At 37.4% G+C, this 20,674-nt stretch overlaps 1 protein-coding gene across 3 annotated transcripts in view; it reads right to left on the bottom strand.

Annotated features, from left to right (window-relative positions):
* Positions 1-20,674, bottom strand: part of LOC149817031 (uncharacterized) — a 166,959-nt gene that overhangs the window by 143,506 nt on the left and 2,779 nt on the right. For 2 of the 3 annotated variants that reach the window (XM_089986718.1, XM_089986719.1), the window contains exon 2: positions 12,352-12,460. The exons of the other annotated variant lie outside the window; for it this stretch is intronic. In XM_089986718.1, the coding sequence (XP_089842844.1) occupies positions 12,352-12,460 (109 nt within the window). The remainder of the gene's footprint in view (positions 1-12,351; positions 12,461-20,674) is intronic. 3 annotated transcript variants of the gene reach the window in all.

The raw sequence follows: 20,674 nt of genomic DNA, 5'->3' as shown, positions 1-20,674 counted from the left end.
TCTACGACAACAAGTAACCATGAAGTGAGTAAGTCACTTCTATTCCAAGAAAGTATCATAAAAAACCAAAGTTTGTCATATCAAAGTTACCTTTGAGCATATCTTTGATATGGCTAACTTCTTGCTTATTACCTCCGGTGATAATCATATCATCAACGTAGATAAGTAATATCATCATTTCGGCATTAGAAGACTTAACAAACTGTGTAGTGTTATATAACAGGATTTAAAACCAAGTTGTGTCATCATACTACTTAATCGATCATACCAAGCCTTGAGGGCTTGTTTTAGGTCATATAAAGTTTTTCGTAACCAAAGAGTTTTTCCATGTGCTAAACTTAATCCTGGTGGGGGATCCATGTAAACTTTCTCATTGAGATTATCATTTAAAAAAATATTTTTTACATTCATTTGAAAAATGGGCCATTTTTTAATAGATACAATAGAAACAAGAGTTCTTACAGTAATCATGCGAGCGACTGGGGCAAATGTCTCATCATACTCTATTCCATATTCTTGATTATATCTCTTGGCTATTAGTCTAGCTTTATATCTTTCTAATGTCCCATTAATTTTAGTTTTAATCATATAGACCCATCCAGATCCTATAGATTTCTTCTCTTTGGGTAGTGCTTGAATTTCTCAAGTTTTTGCCATTTCTAAAGCTTATAATTCATCATTCATTGCTCTAATTTATTCTTGATGATTTTTAGCATCATGATAAGATGATGGTTCTAAATACGAGTATATAGCCATTAGACATGCCCTATAATTAGGTTCAAAGGAATCATAGGATATAAATCTACTAGGAGCCTTTAAAATACTCATAGATCTTCTAATACTAGAAGAATCTAAATCATGATTTTGAGAATATCTTACTAAAGCACATGGAGGATGGTCTTAGGTACGTCGAGTATAGATTTGAATTTGATTATGAGGTTAGTCTTTATTATCAAGAACCTCATTTACATCATGAATGTCATCACATCTTACATGCTCATTGGCAAAGTTAAAAATAAATAAATAGTCACAATGCTCTTGGATTTTTTCTTTTCCAAATCCATTTTTGTTTTCAAGAAACGTGACATTTCTTGAGACATATAGTTTGTTCTTTTTAATTTCATAACATTTATATCTTTTTTTATTTTCAGCATAGCCTAGAAAAACACAAGGAATAGCTTTTGCGAAAAGATTTTCATTTTTGCTGATAAAGAAAAAACATTTACAAACAAAGACTATTAACCTTTTGTAATCGGAAGATATTTCAAATAATTTTTTAATAGAAAAAATGTTTTCAATAGTTTTTTATGGCATTCTATTTATCAAATAAATCGTCGTAAGAACGGCTTCGGCCCAAAACATTTTTGAAATATTTTTTTATATAAGTGTTCTAGTAGTTTCAACAATATATTTATGTTTTCTTTCGGCAGGTCCATTTTGTTGAGTATAAGGACATGACTTTAAGTGAATAATCCCATGTAAGTCAAGATAGTTTTTGAAATCCTTTGATACAAATTCTCCTGAGGAATCGGTTCTCAAGATTTTAATATTGGTTTTGAATTGAGTCTTTGTATAATAATGAAATTTTTAGAAACAATCAAATATCTTGGATTTGTATTTAAGAAAATATATCCAAGAGTGTCTATTATAATCATCCACAAAAATAGCATAATAAGATATTCCTCCTTTCAATATAACCGGAGTCTGTCCTCATACATCTGAATGTACCAACGCAAATGGTTTCTTTGATATAAAATGACTAGACCCAAAAGGTAACGATTTCATTTTACCAAGGATACAATCTTCACAAACAAAATCCATTTATTTATAATTTGAGCAAAATGAGAACAAATGCAATTTTGACACACTAAGATGTCCTAGTCATTTGTGCCAATTTTCTATATCTTTCTTTTTCACAAAATTACACAAACTATGTTTTGATAATTCAAGATTGTCCATAACATAGAGATCTCCTCTTCTATAGCCTTACCCAATCGGCTTTCCGGACTGGAGATCTTGTATCAAACAATCATTAGGTGAAAACAAAATTTTGCATCTATGATCTATAATTTTGAAAACATATAGGAGGTTTAAATTTAATTTTGCTACTATTCTAATATTGGGTATAAAGATGCTTGATGCTTTTATAAAATCCCAAAACTTTTGATTTTTAAAGAAGTTTCATCAATGGTAGAAACATAAGAATCATTTGGCTTAGTATGACATTCGAATAATATGAACTCATTAGGAGTCATATGAAAAGAAGCACCGAAATCAAGAATCTAAGAAGTCTTACTGAGGTAATATGGATATGGCCGCACCCGAGAGTGAAGAAGCATGATTTTTTAACATTGGTTGTAGTGCTTTTATGAGTTGTACCAAAGATAATGAGTTGATGCTTTTGGAGTCATCTACCCCATTTCTTTCAAGAGATAGTCCAACTAAAGCCACCTTATCATCTCTTTGATCTTCTCTCCTTTTAGGGCAAAAGAGCTTGATATTATGTCACATGGGTGCGGGTGCGGCACTTTCAAAAAACTTGGGTGCGGGAGTGCGGCAAATATATATATAATGTGTGCAGGGGAGGGGTCGAGCCCCCTCCCTACGCTCCCTGTTGGCAGGGGAGGGGTTGATCCCCTCCCTACACTCTCTGTGTGCAGGGGAGGGCCTGAGCCCCCTCCCTGTCCTCCCTCTTTGTGCGGGGGAGGGGCCGAGCCCCCTCCCTGCACTCTCTGTTGGCAGGGGACGGGCCGAGCCCCCTCCCTGCACTCTCTGTTGACAGGGGAGGGGACGAACCCCCTCCCTGTCCTCCCTCTTTGTGCAGGGGAGGAGCCGAGCCCCCTCCCTGCACTCTCTGTTAGCAGAAGAGGGGCCGATCCCCCTCCCTGCGCCCTCTTTGTGCAGAAGAGGGGTCGAGCCCCCTCCCTGCGCTCCCTGTTGGCAGGGGAGGGGCCGAGCCCCTCCCTACGCTCTCTGTGTGCAGGGGAGGAGCCGAGCCCCTCCCTGCGCCCTCTGTGCAGGGGAGGGGCCGAGCCCCTCCCTGCGCCCCCTATTGGCAAGGGAGTGGTCGATCCCCCTCCTTGCGCCCTCTTTGTGCAGGGGAGGGGTCGAAGAGGAGAGCAGAGGGAGTCGGAGAGGAGAGAGCATACCTGAGGAGGAGAGCATAGGCGGAGCGGTCGGCGACGGCGTCGGGGTTCGACGAAGGCTTTAGGAGGAGAGGTCGGGAGGAGAGGAAGGGAGGATTAGGGCAAAAAAAAATTGCCCTAATCCTCCCTCAACAGTAAAGTTCATCGGGCGTAAAAAAAAATTAAAGTCTAAAAATCAAACACAAATGACCCTGGGTGCGTTGACCGCACACAGGGTCGGGTTGACCGCAATGGGTGCCGCACCCGCACGCACACCCGCATCACGTCACGTCGACACGGGTGTGGCACCCGGTTTGCTGAGTCCCTGTGACATAGGCTTGATATGACCCGGCTCATAGCAATGATAGCATATCAATTTGCGACTCTTTGTATTCTTGGTCGTTTTTTTTATCGTTTTGGCTCCTCCCATAGTCATTTGAATTTCTTTCATTCTTATTAGTGAAAGGGCTTATAAGCCCTTGTGTGATTTCTGGGCCTTGACACAGCAAGCACGAATTCTTTCTCTTTAGTGGAGGGTTTTTTCAACCTATTTTCCTCCATAGTTAAATCTTCTAGTGTTTCAACTATGGTAGGTACGCCTCCTTTACGAAGAAGGACCGATTTGGTCCCTTCAATTTCGAGTTTAAGCCCATTAACGAATTGGTAGAAATGTTTCGTTTTAATTTGTTTTTCACGGAGTTCTACATCTTGAAGGCAATGTCACTTTGGCTCTAAAAAGGTCAATTCATTTCAAAGAAAAGAGAGGGTATTGTAATATTCCCTAATGTTCATCTATCTTTGGGTCATAGTTCTCACCTTATTTTGCACATGCATATGTGAGCTATATCCTAGAGACTATACATATATTTAAGATACTTTCATGCATCACTAGCAAAATCAAATTTTGCTAAGCTAAAACATTTTTTCATGTCAACACTATTGATGAACCATCCAATTATCTTGAAATGACCCATCCTCCATTCCTTCCAATTTTTCTCATATTCGGTAATGGCCTTTGACATCTCTTCTCCTTAAAGAGCCAACTCTTTTTTATTTTCTATCTTGAAGAGTATAAGTTTAGGCTCTCTTTTGATGCCATCAACCAAACCCCATACACCTTTTTTTCCATATTTTATGTTTTACTATGAATGGCCACATCACATGGTTAGTACCGTTGAGCCTCACAGGAATGGGAAAGACCGCTTTTCTTTTATCCTCCATTCTTACAAATAATGAGAAATAAAGACAGATAGAGAGAGAAGAGAGGAGAGAAGATAGCAAGAATGGTGTTGAAGAAAATTTTGATGGTATGTTTCCCAATGCAACGATCCCACAAACTGATGCTCCACCAATCTCACACTCTTCCTTTTAGCCCTTCCGAATGAATCACAATCCAAGAGCATCAAAGCTCTGATACCATGTAATGAAACACGAACAAGAGCAACTGAGTGTCTATTATGAGCTTACAAGAATACAACCACAGCACAATGGACCCCTAATGGGTCAATGCACATCACCCACACAAGGGTCAAGAGAGGAGAAAAATAAATGCTCTTTGTATTACAAATGCTTGAGAAAACAATGGAGAGTTAAAGGAGAGAACCCCTATTTATAACGAGAGAGAGAGAGAATGGGGTAGCCTAACTAGTTGTTGGGCTGGCTCCCAACAGTCACATTTGTGACTATTAGGAGCAGTTCCAACAGCTAGTTGGAGCTGTCCCTTTCAAGTACACCAGCTCATAAAGGCAAAAATAAAAATACAAAAAATACACAGTCAGCCCCTAATGGGCTGACCACTATTACAAAGTAAAATGACCGAAATACATATGAACATACATATATATATATATACATACGAATACATATACAATCTTAATATATACTCGATGGGGGGAAGGCAACCACCCATGTGCTCTTAACAAGTTCTCTCAACACATATCCTTAGAAGAATCCCAACTTAGGAGATCAAATTGAATCTCTAGTGCTCCAAATAGGTTTGTATCATGTGCCTCATTTTCTCCAAACTTCAGAACATATTTAATAACTCTTCACTCTTATTATGAGTCATTTCATTATAATGATGCCAAACAATATCCTTATTGGAATGAAGCAATGAAAATAAAACTTAATGCTTTAGGAAAGCCAACATATGAGAAATAGTTGATCCTCCTTTAGGCAAGAGACCTATAGGATGTAAATGGGTGTTTAAAGTCAAAACCAAAAGTGACGGATCATTAGAAAGGTATAAAGCAAGATTGGTTGTCAAAGTATATGCCTAAAGCATATAGAATAGATTATGAGGAAACTCTTGCTCCCTTCGCAAGAATGACTAGTGTTCAAACTCTTATTGCCATTGCCTCTATTAAAAAATGACCTATTTTCGAATTAAATGTTGAAAATATTTTTTTAAATAGAGAACTTGGTGAGGAAGTTTACATAGACCTCCCTCTAAGGGTTAATTTATAAAAAAAAATTAAAACTTAAAAAGGCCTTGTATGGTCTTAAACAAGCCCCCAAGGCTTGGTATGATACATTTAGTAATGTTTTGATTAATTTGGGATTTATCTCTTGTTAGACACTGCTCTCTTTGTCAAGAAAACAAGCACTATAATTGTGATTCTTCTTCTATATGTTGATATAATCATCACAAGAAATGACAAAGAATAAATTATTGAAATTAAATTTGTTTAAAGAAAACTTTTGATATGTTTGACCTGGTGTTTTTGAGATATTTTTTAGGAATTGAGGTTGCCTACTCTCCTAATGGATATATCTTCTCCCAGATGAAACGGGTTACTGATATATGTGCTAGGTCAAGAATTTTAAATGAAAAGAAGGTGAAGACCCCAAAAGCTATAAACGCAAAATTAAGACTTGAAGATGGCGCGTTGCTTGAAGATCAAGCTCCATATCGCCAATTGATTGGATATCTCACTTATCTCTCTATCACCCGACCTGATATTGCTCATGTCATTCATGCAACAAGTCAATTTTAGCATGCTCCTACCATAGTGCACATGGTTGAAATTATGAGGATTGTGATACATTAAAAACATAATCTCAAAAGTGTTTTTTTTATCCTCTTCCTCATCTTTAGATTTTACCTGCTTATACTAACGTTGATTGGAGTGGTAACCCAAATGATAGAAACTCAACAAATGGATTTTGTGTTTTTTTTAAGAAATTTTTTTATTTCTTAGAGGTGTAAGAAACAACAGGTCTCGTTATCTTCAACTAAGGAAGAATATCGAGCAATGGCAACGACAACAATGGAGGTTATTTGGCTCAGGATTCTTCTCCAAGACATGGGAGTTTCCATCTCCAAATCCTCAAAGATGTAATGTGACAACAAAAGTGCAATATACATAGCAAGCAATCACACCTTCCATTAAAGAACCAAACACATTGAGATGGACTGGCACTATGTTCGTGATGAATATTTAAAAAAAACTATTGAGTTGTCGTATGACACATCGGAGTACCTATTTGCTGACTTCTTCACCAAAACCCTTCCTACTCCTTGTTTTATTTTTCTACTTAACAAACTTTCGATGATCTCACTTTAAGTTTGAGGGGAGTGTTAATATATATATATATAGTTGTAAATTGATATAACCCTCAGGGGTATTTTTGTTATTTTTGTCATATGTAATTAGCACAGCCCACTAGGGGCATTTCTTACTTTTTATTTTCTTCTTTTTTAGTTTATTTTCTTCTTTTTTTTTATTTCTCTTTTCTTTATTTTGTTTGACCAAGGACAGAATTGTCCTTTCATAGAACTGTTGGGATCCTTCCTAACGGTCACAAATGTGACCCTTGGGTAGCTCCCCTTTGGTTTTCTTTTGTGTATAAATAGGGGATGTTGTCCCCTTTCTATTCTTAAGCGTTTTAAAGCTTTCTTCAATAAAAGATATGATTTATTTTTATGCTCTGCGCTCTTGTGCTTAATCACCTTGTTGCAGATTTTCTAAGTGGCTGACGTCCCTGTAGTACTTATGGATAAGACCATAAAAAAAAGGTGGTAACCTAGAAAAAAAGGGGGTTATCTAGTCATACCTTTTTTCTTCTCTTTACCTATCATATTTATTCGTTTCCTGCTTTTGAGACAACTTGTTACCAATAGATTATTCTGTTTATCAACAGTAATGGTTCGATGGAGCATCTCGACAGATCTCAACCTGTGCCTGTGGAGTACCTATTGCGCTCTAAAAAGAAGGATGGTAAGCATACTCAGGATACTATGGTTCTTAATCTTGATTATGGTGCATGGTCTAGAAACAATTAAGCCGTGGTTGCCTAGATTACGACTGTGCCTGCGGAGTACCTATTGCGCTCTGAAAAGAATGATGGTCAGCATACTCAGGATACTATGGTTCTTAATCTTGATTATGGTGCATGGTCTAGAAACAATCAAGACGTGGTTGCCTACATTACGGCTACTCTTTCCCGTGAAATTTTGTTGCATATCCCTACTAGTGTGCAGGCTCGTCAATTTTGGGAAATTTCTCATCGTTGGCTTGAGCAAAATATCAACACCCAAGATTTACCACTTGAAAGGAGAATTCGGGAAACTTGCCAAGGGAGACTCATGTGATAGGATACCTCAATAAGGTTAAATCTATCACTGATCAGCTGGTTGCCATTGTTGCTCCCATTGAAGATGGGGAGACATGTATGCAAACATTGTGGGGATTAGGACTGGAGTACATGTTCATCACCATGTATATGGGAATATCTCCTTGACCACCTTTTGATAAGTTATGCCCCATGTTGTTAGAATCATGAAACAATATGATTCTTTAATGAGCCACTTATGGGCTAAAACTCAACTCTAGAGATGACCTCTTATGGGTCCAACACAAAGGGAATATTGAAATAGGCCACATAAGGGCTGAAACACAAATAAAGAAAGTATTTTGTATTAGGAAAATTCCCTTGAGAGAAGAATACATAGAGTGGGGGGCACACACCTATATATACACCTTGAGAGGGCTCTATAGAGCCGTTGGGACCTACCCAACAGCTAGAAATATAGTTGTTGGGTAGGGTCCAATGACTCTATAGATTATTCTCAAAAAGCCCCTTAGGCTGGGAATATTTACAATAATTAAATTAAGAAAAAAAAAAAACACTTATTGTGATTTTATATGTGAAAAGACCAAAATGCCCATGAGATACATATGTCCAGAAATATATATATAAGCAGTTAGAACATGAAGCCATGTTCAATCTTGGTAGTTTGTCAACGAAGAAAGATGGTGAACAGCCACAAAATGAAGCTTTGTTTGCGGGTTCACCCTCAGGACCTGGACGTGGAAGCAAAGGTAGACGACGTGGCAAGTCCAACTCTTTTGATGGAGGAGCAAGTATCTTGCCTACTCCTGGAAGTGGACTACGTCCAAATAATATCACTTGTCAGATGTGTTGAAAGTGTGGTCATACGAGTTTGGATTATTACTGGCAATATGTGTCAACGCATCGCCCTCCTATTGTGCCCATTCCAGCTAGATTTCGAGCTCTTTCTGGAGTACCCTACGGGGTTCCAAGGCCCCAGTCCTCCTTTGGATCTCCAAGACCACAAATTCTCTTTTTAGGAGCTCCTATAACATCTTGGACAGCTTATACATCGTATCCTATGTCAGTGGCTTCTTATCAAGATCATGATGCTCTCAATACAACATTCAGCCAGTTGAGTACTCAACAGCCTCAACCTTCCAATGCATGGAATTCAGGGCAATAGAGGCCAATAGCTTCCTTCTTCTAAAAGTATGCGGTATCTTGTTCATGCCATACCTTATCAAGGATCGGGTAGGATTATTACTGGATATGGTAGACGCCACCCCATCACTCACATAGGCATAGTCCTTGTTCCTACTCGTTCTAGACCCCTTTACTTGTCAAACACTCTTCGTGCTCATAGAATTAGATGTAATCTTATATTGGTTTCTCAATTGACTGATCAAATGAATTCTTACATCTCCTTTTCTTCGTCCTCTGTTTTCGTGAAGGACATTCACATGAAGCGGGTTTTTGTTGAAGAGAGAAGATGTGGTGGTCTCTATGTAGAGAATGAAGTTTCGTCATCGAGTTCAGTAATGTCATCACCTTCCTTTCCTTGTTTGTTGCTTCTGCTCGGAGTGGAGCGTCCTGTTAGTGAGATTGAGTTATGGCATCGTAGATTAGGGCATTGCAATTTTGGTTTCTTGAATGTCTTGTGTATCAGTTATTAATGATCAGACTCATGATGATTTGGTGCAGCATCAACAGAATCCTCGAATAGATGATCTCGTCTCTCAACCAATCAGAACCAATGCCCAATCTGATGTTGTTGAAGATCAGAACCAAAGTACCAGTATTCAGCCCGATACTTCAGGACAGCCAAAGAATGCTTTAGCATGTGATATGAAAAGTGAAAATGTGCCAATTACTGCTGAATCAGCAGATGCAGCCTCAACCTGTTTGCAGCAGTATCCTTTGGTGTATGCAAGGTGTTCCAAAGTGCAGCCTGGTATATAATTAGATCAGCATACACATGATCATAAGGTGGCAACGAGAGAAGATGTACCAAGTGCAGAACAGGACATGAATCTTCAGCCTATTTGTACTGAGAGTGCTGGACAGCAAATGCAGTTGAGAAGATCCACTAGACCGCGTCACCCACCAGACAAATGGATTAGTTATGATGCATTTTCTCTTGATTTTCAGTTATTTGCTGTTTCACTAAGTTAAAAAAGAGGACCGAACAGTTATTCTCGATGGATTGATGTGATGAATGAAGAGATCTTAGCTCTTCATGAGTATGACACTTGGGAAGTAGCGATCCTTGAATAACAATGTTATTGGTTGCCGATGGGTTTATAAAATCAAGTATAAACTAGATGGAAGTATTGAGAGGTACAAAGCTAGACTAGTAGCTAAGGGTTATACCCATGAATATGGTCTTGATTTTGATAAGACCTTCAATCTGGTAGTTAGAATGGGGACTATTAAGTGGTTCTTTCGTTGGTTCACTTTTGTTTGGTAATTGTATTAGTTGGATGTGAAAAATGTCTTCCTTCATAGTGATTTGCATGAGGAAGTATATATGGAGCATCCTCCTGGTTATCCAAAAGTTGATGTTGCGAAAACCGATTTGAGATTAAAGAAGACCATTTATGGGTTTAAGAAAACATCTAGGGAATGGTTCAAAACCTTTAGTACAACGGTAAGATCCATTGGGTTTGTGCGTAGCTAGTGTAACTACACTTTAATTGATGCCTATGGGATACCTTTGGTTCTTGTCTATGATGATAATATTATTCTTACCAGGAGTAGTCTTTTTCGTATTCAAAGTCTTAAGAACTTTCTACATAATAAATTTCATATGAAGGATCTTGGCATCATCAGGTACTTTATTGGTGTTCAAATGGATCAAACACCTAATTCATTAGTCCTCACACAAAGTAAATATGCCAAGATTTGTTGAAGCACAGTGGAATGTTTGAATGCAAGCCAACTGTAATAACCGTATTTTTTTGTTATTTGTTTGAAATTTTTTATTATAATGCGTAAATTATTTGATTTGGGCCTGGGATCCAAGTTTCGGATCCAGGACCCATAAAGGGGTCTTTATGCATATTTTACATGTTTCCTTAATCGTTACATGATGATGAATGCATGAGGTTTAATTTCTAATGCATGCTAAATGTCCTGCTTATTTAAATTGTGATCCATGTTATTGCTTAATGATTCTTCATGCTTAGAAATTATTCCTTTTGCATGAATGCTTAATTGAAATTATGAAGTTCTCATAATTGCTTTCCTCTAAATGATTGCATGAAATCTTATTTGTATTCGTTGTACTCACTTGTTTCATTAGAAGTACCTGTGCTCAGGACTTCAGTTCTGACACCCTACTTCTATAGTTTTTTGCAGCCGCAGGTGATCAGTGAAGCGACTAGTTTCTGGTAGAGTTACGAGTGTCACATTCTTGTTGGACGGTTCACAGAGGGACAGTGTGGCTCAGTTTTTCGTTATTTACTTTTATGTCATTTAAATAACTCTGATATGTCTCTTGCAATTATTGCTTAAACATTCTTTTTTTCAAATAAATGAATAATAGATTGGTTTGGTATGGATGATAAGTGTAAGCTCTATTGTGGTGTGTGTGGTTATCCAATTGGGAGTGGAACTGTAAAGGCCTCGGATCTTTGAGAATATTTCTGCATTTGTAAAAAAAAAATCCACATTTTCAAGGGGTATGAGTTGGGGTCGTTATACTAGCAAAAACTCCTATAACACTGAATACGAGGTTGTTTGCCGAAGATGAAAGTGATGCATTGCTTGAGTTCCCAGAGAGATTTAGATGTATTGTAGGTGCACTTCAGTACCTTTAACGCGTCCAGATCTAGCTTATGCTGTCACTCAGATATCTCAATTTATGCATACTCCCAGATGTAGATGTAGTCAGATGGATGTTGTTAAAAGAATTCTTAGATATAATAAAGGTACTATTAGTGATGGCCTTGTGTATTTCAATGCCTTAAATAACTCTCCTCAAATGAATTTAGTAGTGGTAGCAAACTCATATGCAAATTGGGCAGGCAAGAGGCAATCCCTCAACTAAAAGATCGGTGACTCATTATGGTTTTTTTTTTTGTGTGTGTGGGGGGGGGGGGGACATTTGGTTTATTAGTCCAGCAAAAGGCAAAAGACTGTGGCAAGATCGAGTATTGAGGTTGAGTATAGGGCGATGGCAACAATGACAACAGAGATTCTATGGATTAGACATCTTATTGCTTTGAGTCAATGGATCAACCATTGATATATTGTGATAATCGTAGGGATATAGCCATTGCTACCAATCCTGTTCAACATGGAAAGATGAAACATGTTGAATTGGATCAACATTTTGCTTGTGAAAGAGTTGAAGACAAAGAGGTTCAGCCTTTATTTATTTCTGCAGAGCATCAAGTTGCGGATCTTTTTACCAAGCCATTAGCTTTGTCTCACCATTAGATGCTTAAAAGCAAACTGTCCATGGTTTTAACCCATGCACAGTTTAGGGGAAGTGTTAAAGATATCTTATGTTTGTATTATTAGTGTATTATCAGGGGCAGTTTGGTCAATTGTCTTATATGGGTCATTGTTGAGATTGTTATATGTTGTAAGGGCATTTTTGTGGTCTCAACATATACTAATATAAAGCTCCCTAGGGCATCTCCTCATAGCAGTCAAGAGGAACAACCTGCATCTCCTTCTCTCTTTTCTTTCCATGTTGTAGTAGGGCATGCACTCCAAGACAGCAACTCCCGCAAATATCACACTTCTCCTATAGTATGAGGTGATGATTGTACCTAAAATCAGCAAATCTAGCATTATCAGTGAGCCACATGATTTGTGAAATGTGAATAGCCTTGCCATGTGAGGACACAAAAGAGACAGGTCAAGGAAGAGAAAGATGTGGCAGAATACTTTTATCAGCATGCAGCTTAGTTGTCAAAAGCGCTAGTCGAAGCCTCAGCGAAAGACCCTAAAAGGACTAGGTAGGACCAAAAAAATAAAACATCAAGAAAAGCAAAAATGTTACAATAAATAGTTAAATTTAGCAACATATTATTGTAACTATGGATGAAGTGTGTATTTCAGTGTAACATGTCACAAAATTCATGAAATTGCATAATATTGAACATGTTAAAGTATATACTTATATTCAAATATATATATACAAGTATATACATGCTTGTAAACCGAAATACCCAGAAAGGGTATTTTGGTCTTTTCGCTGTAATTGGCGTCAGCCATCGTTTTTCTTTTTTTTCCTTTTTATTTTACCTTTATTTTCTGTATTTTTTACCTTTTTACCTTTTTTCGATTTTTGGGTTTTTTGGGGCAGCTCCAATATAGCTGTTGGAGCTGCTCCCAACAGTCATAAATGACTGTTGGGAGCAGCCCAACAGCAATATTGGGCTGCTCCCATGTGGCTCTTTCTTTATAAATTTGCCTCAAGGCCTTGGATTTTATTATCCCCTCTAGAGTGAGGTTTCTTATTCAATAACAATCATTCTTGACCCTTGTGTAGGTCTTTTTGCTTATTCAATCAAGTGTAATGCTTGATTGTGATAGAACTCCCGCAAAAATCGAGAAGGGGAAAGGAGAGGGAGAGAGAGCTCTGGTTCTTGTTGGGAATCGGCAGCCACACTACTGCACTAATCCTTCATTAACATTAATAGGGTTACAAACAATATTACATGGACAAAACTACCTTTTACAAGAGAAACATATTACATATACATGTATAAGAGGCTGTATCGGATATGGATTCTCTATTGGATCCATATCCGATCCATATTCTAATACATATTCTAATAGATTGAACTCTGTTCTTACAAGTTCATAAGTGACTTTTGTTGGAGTGATCTCTTTCATTACATGGTATCATAGCTTTGGTGCTTATGAAGCATAAGGTTATCTTCTCTAAAGGAGGATCGTGATAACACCAAGAAAAGGATCGTGTATCGCTACATTGGGAAGTGCACCACTTCATCTTTTGTGTATTATCCTTCTTATCTCTTTCTTGTTTTTCTCATTCTTCTCTACTCTCGCTCATTATATTGGAATGGAGCATGAAAGGGAAGTAATGGTCTTCATTCCCGTACGCCTAAATGATACCAACTATGTGATGTGGGCATCCATAGTGAAGCACAAAAATTGGGAAAGAGGCCTATGGGGTTTGGTGGATGGGTCCGAAAAGGAACCAAAGCTCATTCTCATCAAGATTGAGAATGGAAAAGAAGTGGCTCTCCAAGGAGAAGAAATGTCTAGAGCCGTTTGTGACTATGAAAAGAAATGGAAAGAATGGAGGATGGGTCATTCTAAGATCATTGGACGGCTCATCAATAGTGTTGATATTCACAAATGTTCTAGCTTAGCAAAATTTGATGTAGTTAGTAACACATGGAAATATCTTAAAGACATGTATAATCTTAAGGATATTGCTCACATTTGTAATGTTCAAAATAAAGTTAGAACTATGATCCAAGGAGAGATGAGCATTAAGAAATATTATAATGCTCTCTCTCTCTCATTTGGGATGAATTGACTCTTTTTGAACCAAAATGGTATTGTCCTCAAGATGTAGAACTCCATGAGAATCAAATTAAAACGGAGCATTTCTATCAATTCATCAACGGGCGTAGACCTGAATTTGAAGGGACTAAGTGGCCCTCATTCATGGAGGAGGTGTACCATCCATAGTTGAAACTCTTGAGGAGTTAACTATGGAGGAAAATAGGTTGAAAAAGCCTTCCACTTCAAAAAATGAAGAATCCGTGCTTGCTATGTCAAAACCCGACAATCATTCTAGAAGTTACAAGCCTCCTCATTTTGTAAAAAATGAGAATGGAAGAAATTCCAACTATGAAAGGAATGAAAAGAGGGGTGACCATGAATACAAAAAGAATGAAAAATTATTTGTTATCATTGTTATGAGTCGGGACACATCAAGCCTTTTTGTCCCAAAAGAAAGAAAGAAGATCATAGAGACGATAAGAGAGATGCTTCGGTTGAAGGCCATGAAGATGACGACTCCAAATGTATCGGTTCGCTATCTTTGGCTCAACTAATGGAGGCACTAGAACCAATGCTCAAAGGTCAAACTTCCTATTTCTCAGGAGCGGTCGTATCTACAAACGGGGACTCTGGTAAGACTTCATGGATACTTGACTCCGATGCCTCGTTTCATATGACTCCAAATGAGTCCATATTATCTGAATGTCATACTAACTCAAAAGATTCCTATGTTTCAACTGCAGATGGAACATCCTTGAAAATCAAAAGTCTTGGAATTTTTAAAAATCAACCAAATTTTCACATACCAAATATTCGAATAGTACCAAAATTGAATTTAAACCTTTTATCAGTTTCTCAAATTATGGATCATGGATGTAAAGTCTTATTTTCATCTAATGATTGTTTAATACAGAATCTCTAGTTCGGGAAGCCGATTGGGCGAGGGCATAGAAGAGATCTCTATGTAATGGATAATCTTGAGCTATCAAAACTTTGTTTTTGTAATTTTGTGGAAAAGCAAGATATAGAAAATTGTCACAAAAGACTAGGACAACCTAGCGTGTCCAAATTACAGTTGTTTCCATTTTTCTCAAGTTATAAAGGAAAAGATTTTGTGCGTGAAGATTGCATTCTTGGAAAAATGAAATCCTTATCATTTGGACCAAGACATTTCATATCTAAAAATCCTTTTGAGTTAGTACATTCGAACGTATGGGGACCCGGCTCCTATGCTTTCCAAAGGGGGTGTATCTTATTATGTTATATTTGTGGATGACTATAGTAGACACTCTTAAATATTTTTTCTTAAACAAAAATCTGAAGTATTTGACTGTTTTAAAAAATTTCATCGATATATAAAGGATCAATTTAAAACCAATATTCAAATCTTTAGAACTGACTCCGGAGGAGAGTTTGTATCAAAAGCATTCGAAAATTACCTTGGCCTACATGGAATTATCCATAAAAAATCATGTTCATATACTCCTCAACAAAACGGTCTAGCTGAAAGAAAACATAGGCATATCATTGAGACAACGAGAACACTCATTATCTCAAAAAATGTACCTAAAAGTTTTTGGGCTGAAACCACCCTTACAGCAGTCTATTTGATAAATAGAATGCCTTCAAAAACCATTAAAATATTTCTCTAATTGAAAAATTATTTAAAGCATGTTTAAGAGTCTTTGGATGTAAGTGTTTCATTCTTACTAATAAAAATGACAAACTTTCTCCAAAAGCAATCCCTTGTGTTTTCTTAGGCTATGTCGAAAACCAAAAAGGATACAGATGCCATGACATTGAAAAAAACAAATTGTATGTTTCACGAAATATCACATTTCTTGAAAAAAGAAAATGGTTTTACCCAAGAAAAAATAAAAGAGAGTTGTGATTATTCATTCCTTTTTTATCTTATCAATGAACGTGAAACATGTACTCATGATGTGCATAAGAGTGAAAATAAAGTTTTTAGTCATGAAGATGTACCTCATGATATGTACAAACTTATTCTCGACGTACAAAAGATCATCCACCATGTGAATTAGAAAGATATTCACAAAACCAAGATATGGATCCATCTAGTATTAGAAGATCCATAAGAATTTCAAAAGCCTCTAGTAGATTTGTATCCTATGACTCCTTTAAGCCAAGGAACAGATCATGTCTTATGACCATACATTCCTATATAGAACCAACTTCTTACTACGAAGCCAAAAATCATCAAGAGTGGATTAACGCAAGACTCTGATTTCTATAGCCTCAATTAAAAAATGGCTTATTTTTCAAATGGATGTGAAAAATGCTTTTTAAATGGTGATCTTGATGAGGAAGTGTATATGGATCATCCACCAAGCTTAAGTTTAGCACATGGAAAAATTCTTCGATTACGCAAAGCATTGTATGGTTTGAAACAAGCCCCAAAAGTTTGGTATGATAAATTCAGTACTGTGATAACAAAACTGAATTTTAAATCTTGTGATACTGACACTGTATTGTTTGTTAAGTCTTCAAGTACAGGAATAATGATATTACTACTTTACGTCAATGACATAATTATCACAGAAGGTGACAAACAGGGAGTAAATCAAATAAAAAATGTTCTCAAAGACAATTTTGAAATGTCAGATCTTGGTTTTTTACGTTATTTTCTTGGAATAGAAGTGGCTTACTCACCTCGTGGTTATTTTTTATCTCAGACAAAGTATGCAGCAGAAATCATAAAAGGATCAGGACTTACGGACGATAAACGAGTTAATACTCCAGAAGTTATAACTGCAAAAATGAAGATAGATGATGGAGAACCTCTGAAGGATCCTACTCCATACAGACAAATGATTGGAGCCTTGTATTATTTATCCATTACTTGACCTGATTTTTCTCATGTTATTCATTTTGTTAGTCAGTTCCAGCATGCTCTCACTACAGTACATATGAGTGTTGTAATGAGAATTATTAGATATATTAAAAATTCAATCAATTATGGATTATTTCTGTCATCCTCTTCCGCTTTAGAAGTCATTGCATATTCTGACTCTGACTGGGGAAGGGATCTAAATGACAGACGCTCAACCACTGGTTTTTGTGTTTTTTTAGGTGATTCTTTGATTTCATGGCGATGCAAAAAGCAGCATAAGATGTCTTTCTCTTCCACGAAAGTTGAGTATCGTGTCATGGCAACAACCACATCTGAGTTGGTTTGGTTGAGACTTCTCGAAGATATGGGAGTTCATATTGTGGAACCATCAAAATTATGTTGTGACAACAAGAGCGTTGTATACATTACAAGCAATCATACATTTCATGAGAGGACCAAACATATTAAAATGGATTGCCACTACGTTCGTAAAAAAATTATGAGGAAGACCATCACATTGCCCTACGTTCCGTCCGAGTATCAACTAGCAGATTTCTTCAACAAAGCGCTTCCATCTCCCAGATTCTAGTTCCTTCTTGGCAAACTCTCGGTTGTGCCACCATGAGTTTGAGGAGGAGTGTTAAAGTATATACTTATATTCAAATATATATATATATATATACAAGTATATACATGCTTGTAAACCGAAATACCCAGCAAGGGTATTTCAGTCTTTTCACTGTAATTGGCGTTAAACATTTTTTTTCTTTTTTTCCTTTTTATTTTACCTTTATTTTCTGTATTTTTTACCTTTTTCAATTTTTGGGTTTTTTGGGGCAGCTCCAATATAGCTGTTGGAGCTGCTCCCAACAGTCATAAATATGACCCTTGGGAGCAGCTCAACAGCCATATTGGGCTGCTCCCATGTGGCTCTTTCTCTATAAATTGGCCTCAAGGCCTTGGGTTGTATTATCCCCTCTAGAGTGAGGTTTCTTATTCAATAACAATCATTCTTGACCCTTGTGTGGTTGTTTTTGCTTATTCAATCAAGTGTAATGCTTGATTGAAGTGTGTTCTTACAAGTTCATAAGTGACTTTTGTTGGAGTGATCTCTTTCATTACAGAACATACACCAAAACTTGGGGCACACCATCCTATATATGTATAGAGAGAGAGAATGGGGATTATCTTGCCCCTGTTTGTTAGGTCACTGTTAAGACCCTCCAAAAATCATAGTTTTTAGATGTTTTATGCTCAATCTGAACTGTTAGATGTGTTTATAATTGTTTTTTAATAGAGAACATGTAATTGATTAAGCATCTTTATGCTCAGATGTGTATTTCAAAGAGATAAAAAAATCATCAGTTGATATCGTACTAAAATTTCATAATAAAATGTTCACAGTTTTATTCTCATATATATATAACTGAAAAAACAAATTATATGTGTGTGTGTGCATATGTGTGTCAAAAACACACGCATAACAACAAAAATTAAAAAGAAGGGAAATGAAGAAAAAGAAGAAGAGTGTGGAGGGGCGAGAGAAGGAAGAAGAAGAAAAAAAAAAGGGGGGGGGGGGAAGGAAGAAGAAGAAAAATAAGAAGAAGGGGTGGAGTGGTGAAAGGAGGAGGAAGAAGAAAAAAATAAAAAGGTAAAAAAGAAAAGCAAAAGAAGAAGAAGAAAAGGAGAGAACAAAAAAGAAAGTTTTGGGGGTGGGAGGAAGAAGAAAAAGAAAGGAAGGAGACAAAAAAAAATGATAATCATGTCCTTGCGGCCTAGGCGCCGCCTAGACAGTCTAGCTAGAAACACAAGGCCCTACTTCTTAGACCCATAAGCCTAGGCGGTGGACCTGCGCCTAGCTCTCCTAGGCGGCCTAGGTGTCGTTTTGACAACTAAGGCATGCAGATTGGCTTCTGAAGCCTTTTGTGGAAAATGTCTAAATCTTGGTTCAACTCCATTCTATTCTACTGTGAAATTCAGGGCCACTGATTGGGTAATTATTGCCCAAATTACACATTAGAGGTTTAAATGAAAGAAGAAGACCAACATCAAAATCATGTTTCGTTTCAAATTCTGCACTCTATGCTACTTCTATTGTTACTCCGACTCATGCTGCCAACTGCACTCCTCTAACCTGAATAGGCAGTATGTGGATTCTAGATCCCCTAATTGCATCATACAAGATGCACATAAGTTTTTATATTTAACTCCACATCTAAGAAAAGGAAAAAAATTTACTAGTGACAAAATTATATGTCTGTAGCTCATATAAGTGTTGCTCATGTTTGCACAACTTTTAGTTGCTTTAGTCTACCTAGTACCTTCTTGGTCCCTCAGATTAAGCAAAAAGTCGTTTCTGGGTCACAGCTCGTTGATGAATCTAATTTCTCCCTCATATATCCTTATTAAAGATCCTTGCACGAGCCTGATATTTGCTAGAGGAAAGAGGCAAGTGTGTTCAAGGAAGATCATTCTTCCTATGGACATGATTCCTCATTACCAATCCTAGTTTCTGAGGTTCGTTGGTGAAGTAAAGGTCTACATAAGTCGTGACATCATCTTAGACATTTTCGGGATGAGTCTCTTAATGTTTTGTCTTCAAGCTGTCATATGTCAATCGGTCTTAAAAAATAGCTCTTATGGGAACACATGTGAAAGTTGCCAAGTCCTTAAGAGTCACTTGTTACCTTTTAATGCAATAAAATGAAAGAACTTCCATTTCTTTTCAGCTTATACACTCAAACTTGTGGGGGGGTGCCTAGTGTGAATCTTTATCCAAATCTCAACATTATGTTTTTTATGGATGAACTCCGCCTGTGTATAACGGTTTAGTTATACACTGCCAGTCCCAAGCCCGGATAAAGGAGGAGGGTTGCGCTAGGCCAGTGACAGCCAGCATAAAAACTTAGTCATACCCTATGAATATGAACCAATATGAGAATTTTGTTGGGGTGTTCCCTACTGAGCGTCGCGTTGTACTCTATAGGCCCGGAGGCAGTGATAAATGGGCAAGGGTTGTTAGGTCGTCGCCCAGAAGTGACGCGTCACATCGGCGCCCGGGTGTGGTGTCAAATAGGCAAGGGTTCCCTCACTTTGTTGGACGGGTGGGGGTAAAGAAGTTAGTCCAAGACCATAAAATTAGGTTAGCCACTTGGAATATAGGGTCTTTAACTGGTAAGTTAAGGGTTGTTGCATCGATTGAAAGGTTATACCGGGAGAAAGTGTAGCTACACAACATTGAGTCTTAATTTTATATCTTAGAATTAGACAATACCGCAAAAGGGATAGACATATGATAGATCCTAGAATTAAGTGGTGGGCACTGAAAGGAGCTAAACAAGGAATGTTTGTAGAGCAGATAGTTAAGGAAGATGATTGGTGTCTCGAGGAGGATTCAGAATCAATGTGGAATAAGATAGCGGGTGGCATGAGAAAGGTGGCTAAGGAGGTATTGGGTGAGTCTAAAGGCGGTGCACCGCTAGGTAAGGATACATCATGGTGGAACGAGGATGTCAAATTAGCTATTAAGGTCAAAAGAGAGTGTTATAGAAATCTAAGTAAGAGTCGTGATAATGAGAATTTAGAGAAGTATATGATAGCAAAGAAGGAAGCTAAAAAAGTAGTTTGAAACGCGAGGGATAAGGTA

This window comes from Nuphar pumila, chromosome 14 (genome assembly GCF_984573655.1).
Source record: "Nuphar pumila chromosome 14, dmNupPumi1.hap1.1, whole genome shotgun sequence".
Taxonomy (NCBI): Eukaryota; Viridiplantae; Streptophyta; class Magnoliopsida; order Nymphaeales; family Nymphaeaceae; genus Nuphar; species Nuphar pumila.
This window is presented reverse-complemented; position numbering and strand designations above follow the sequence as displayed.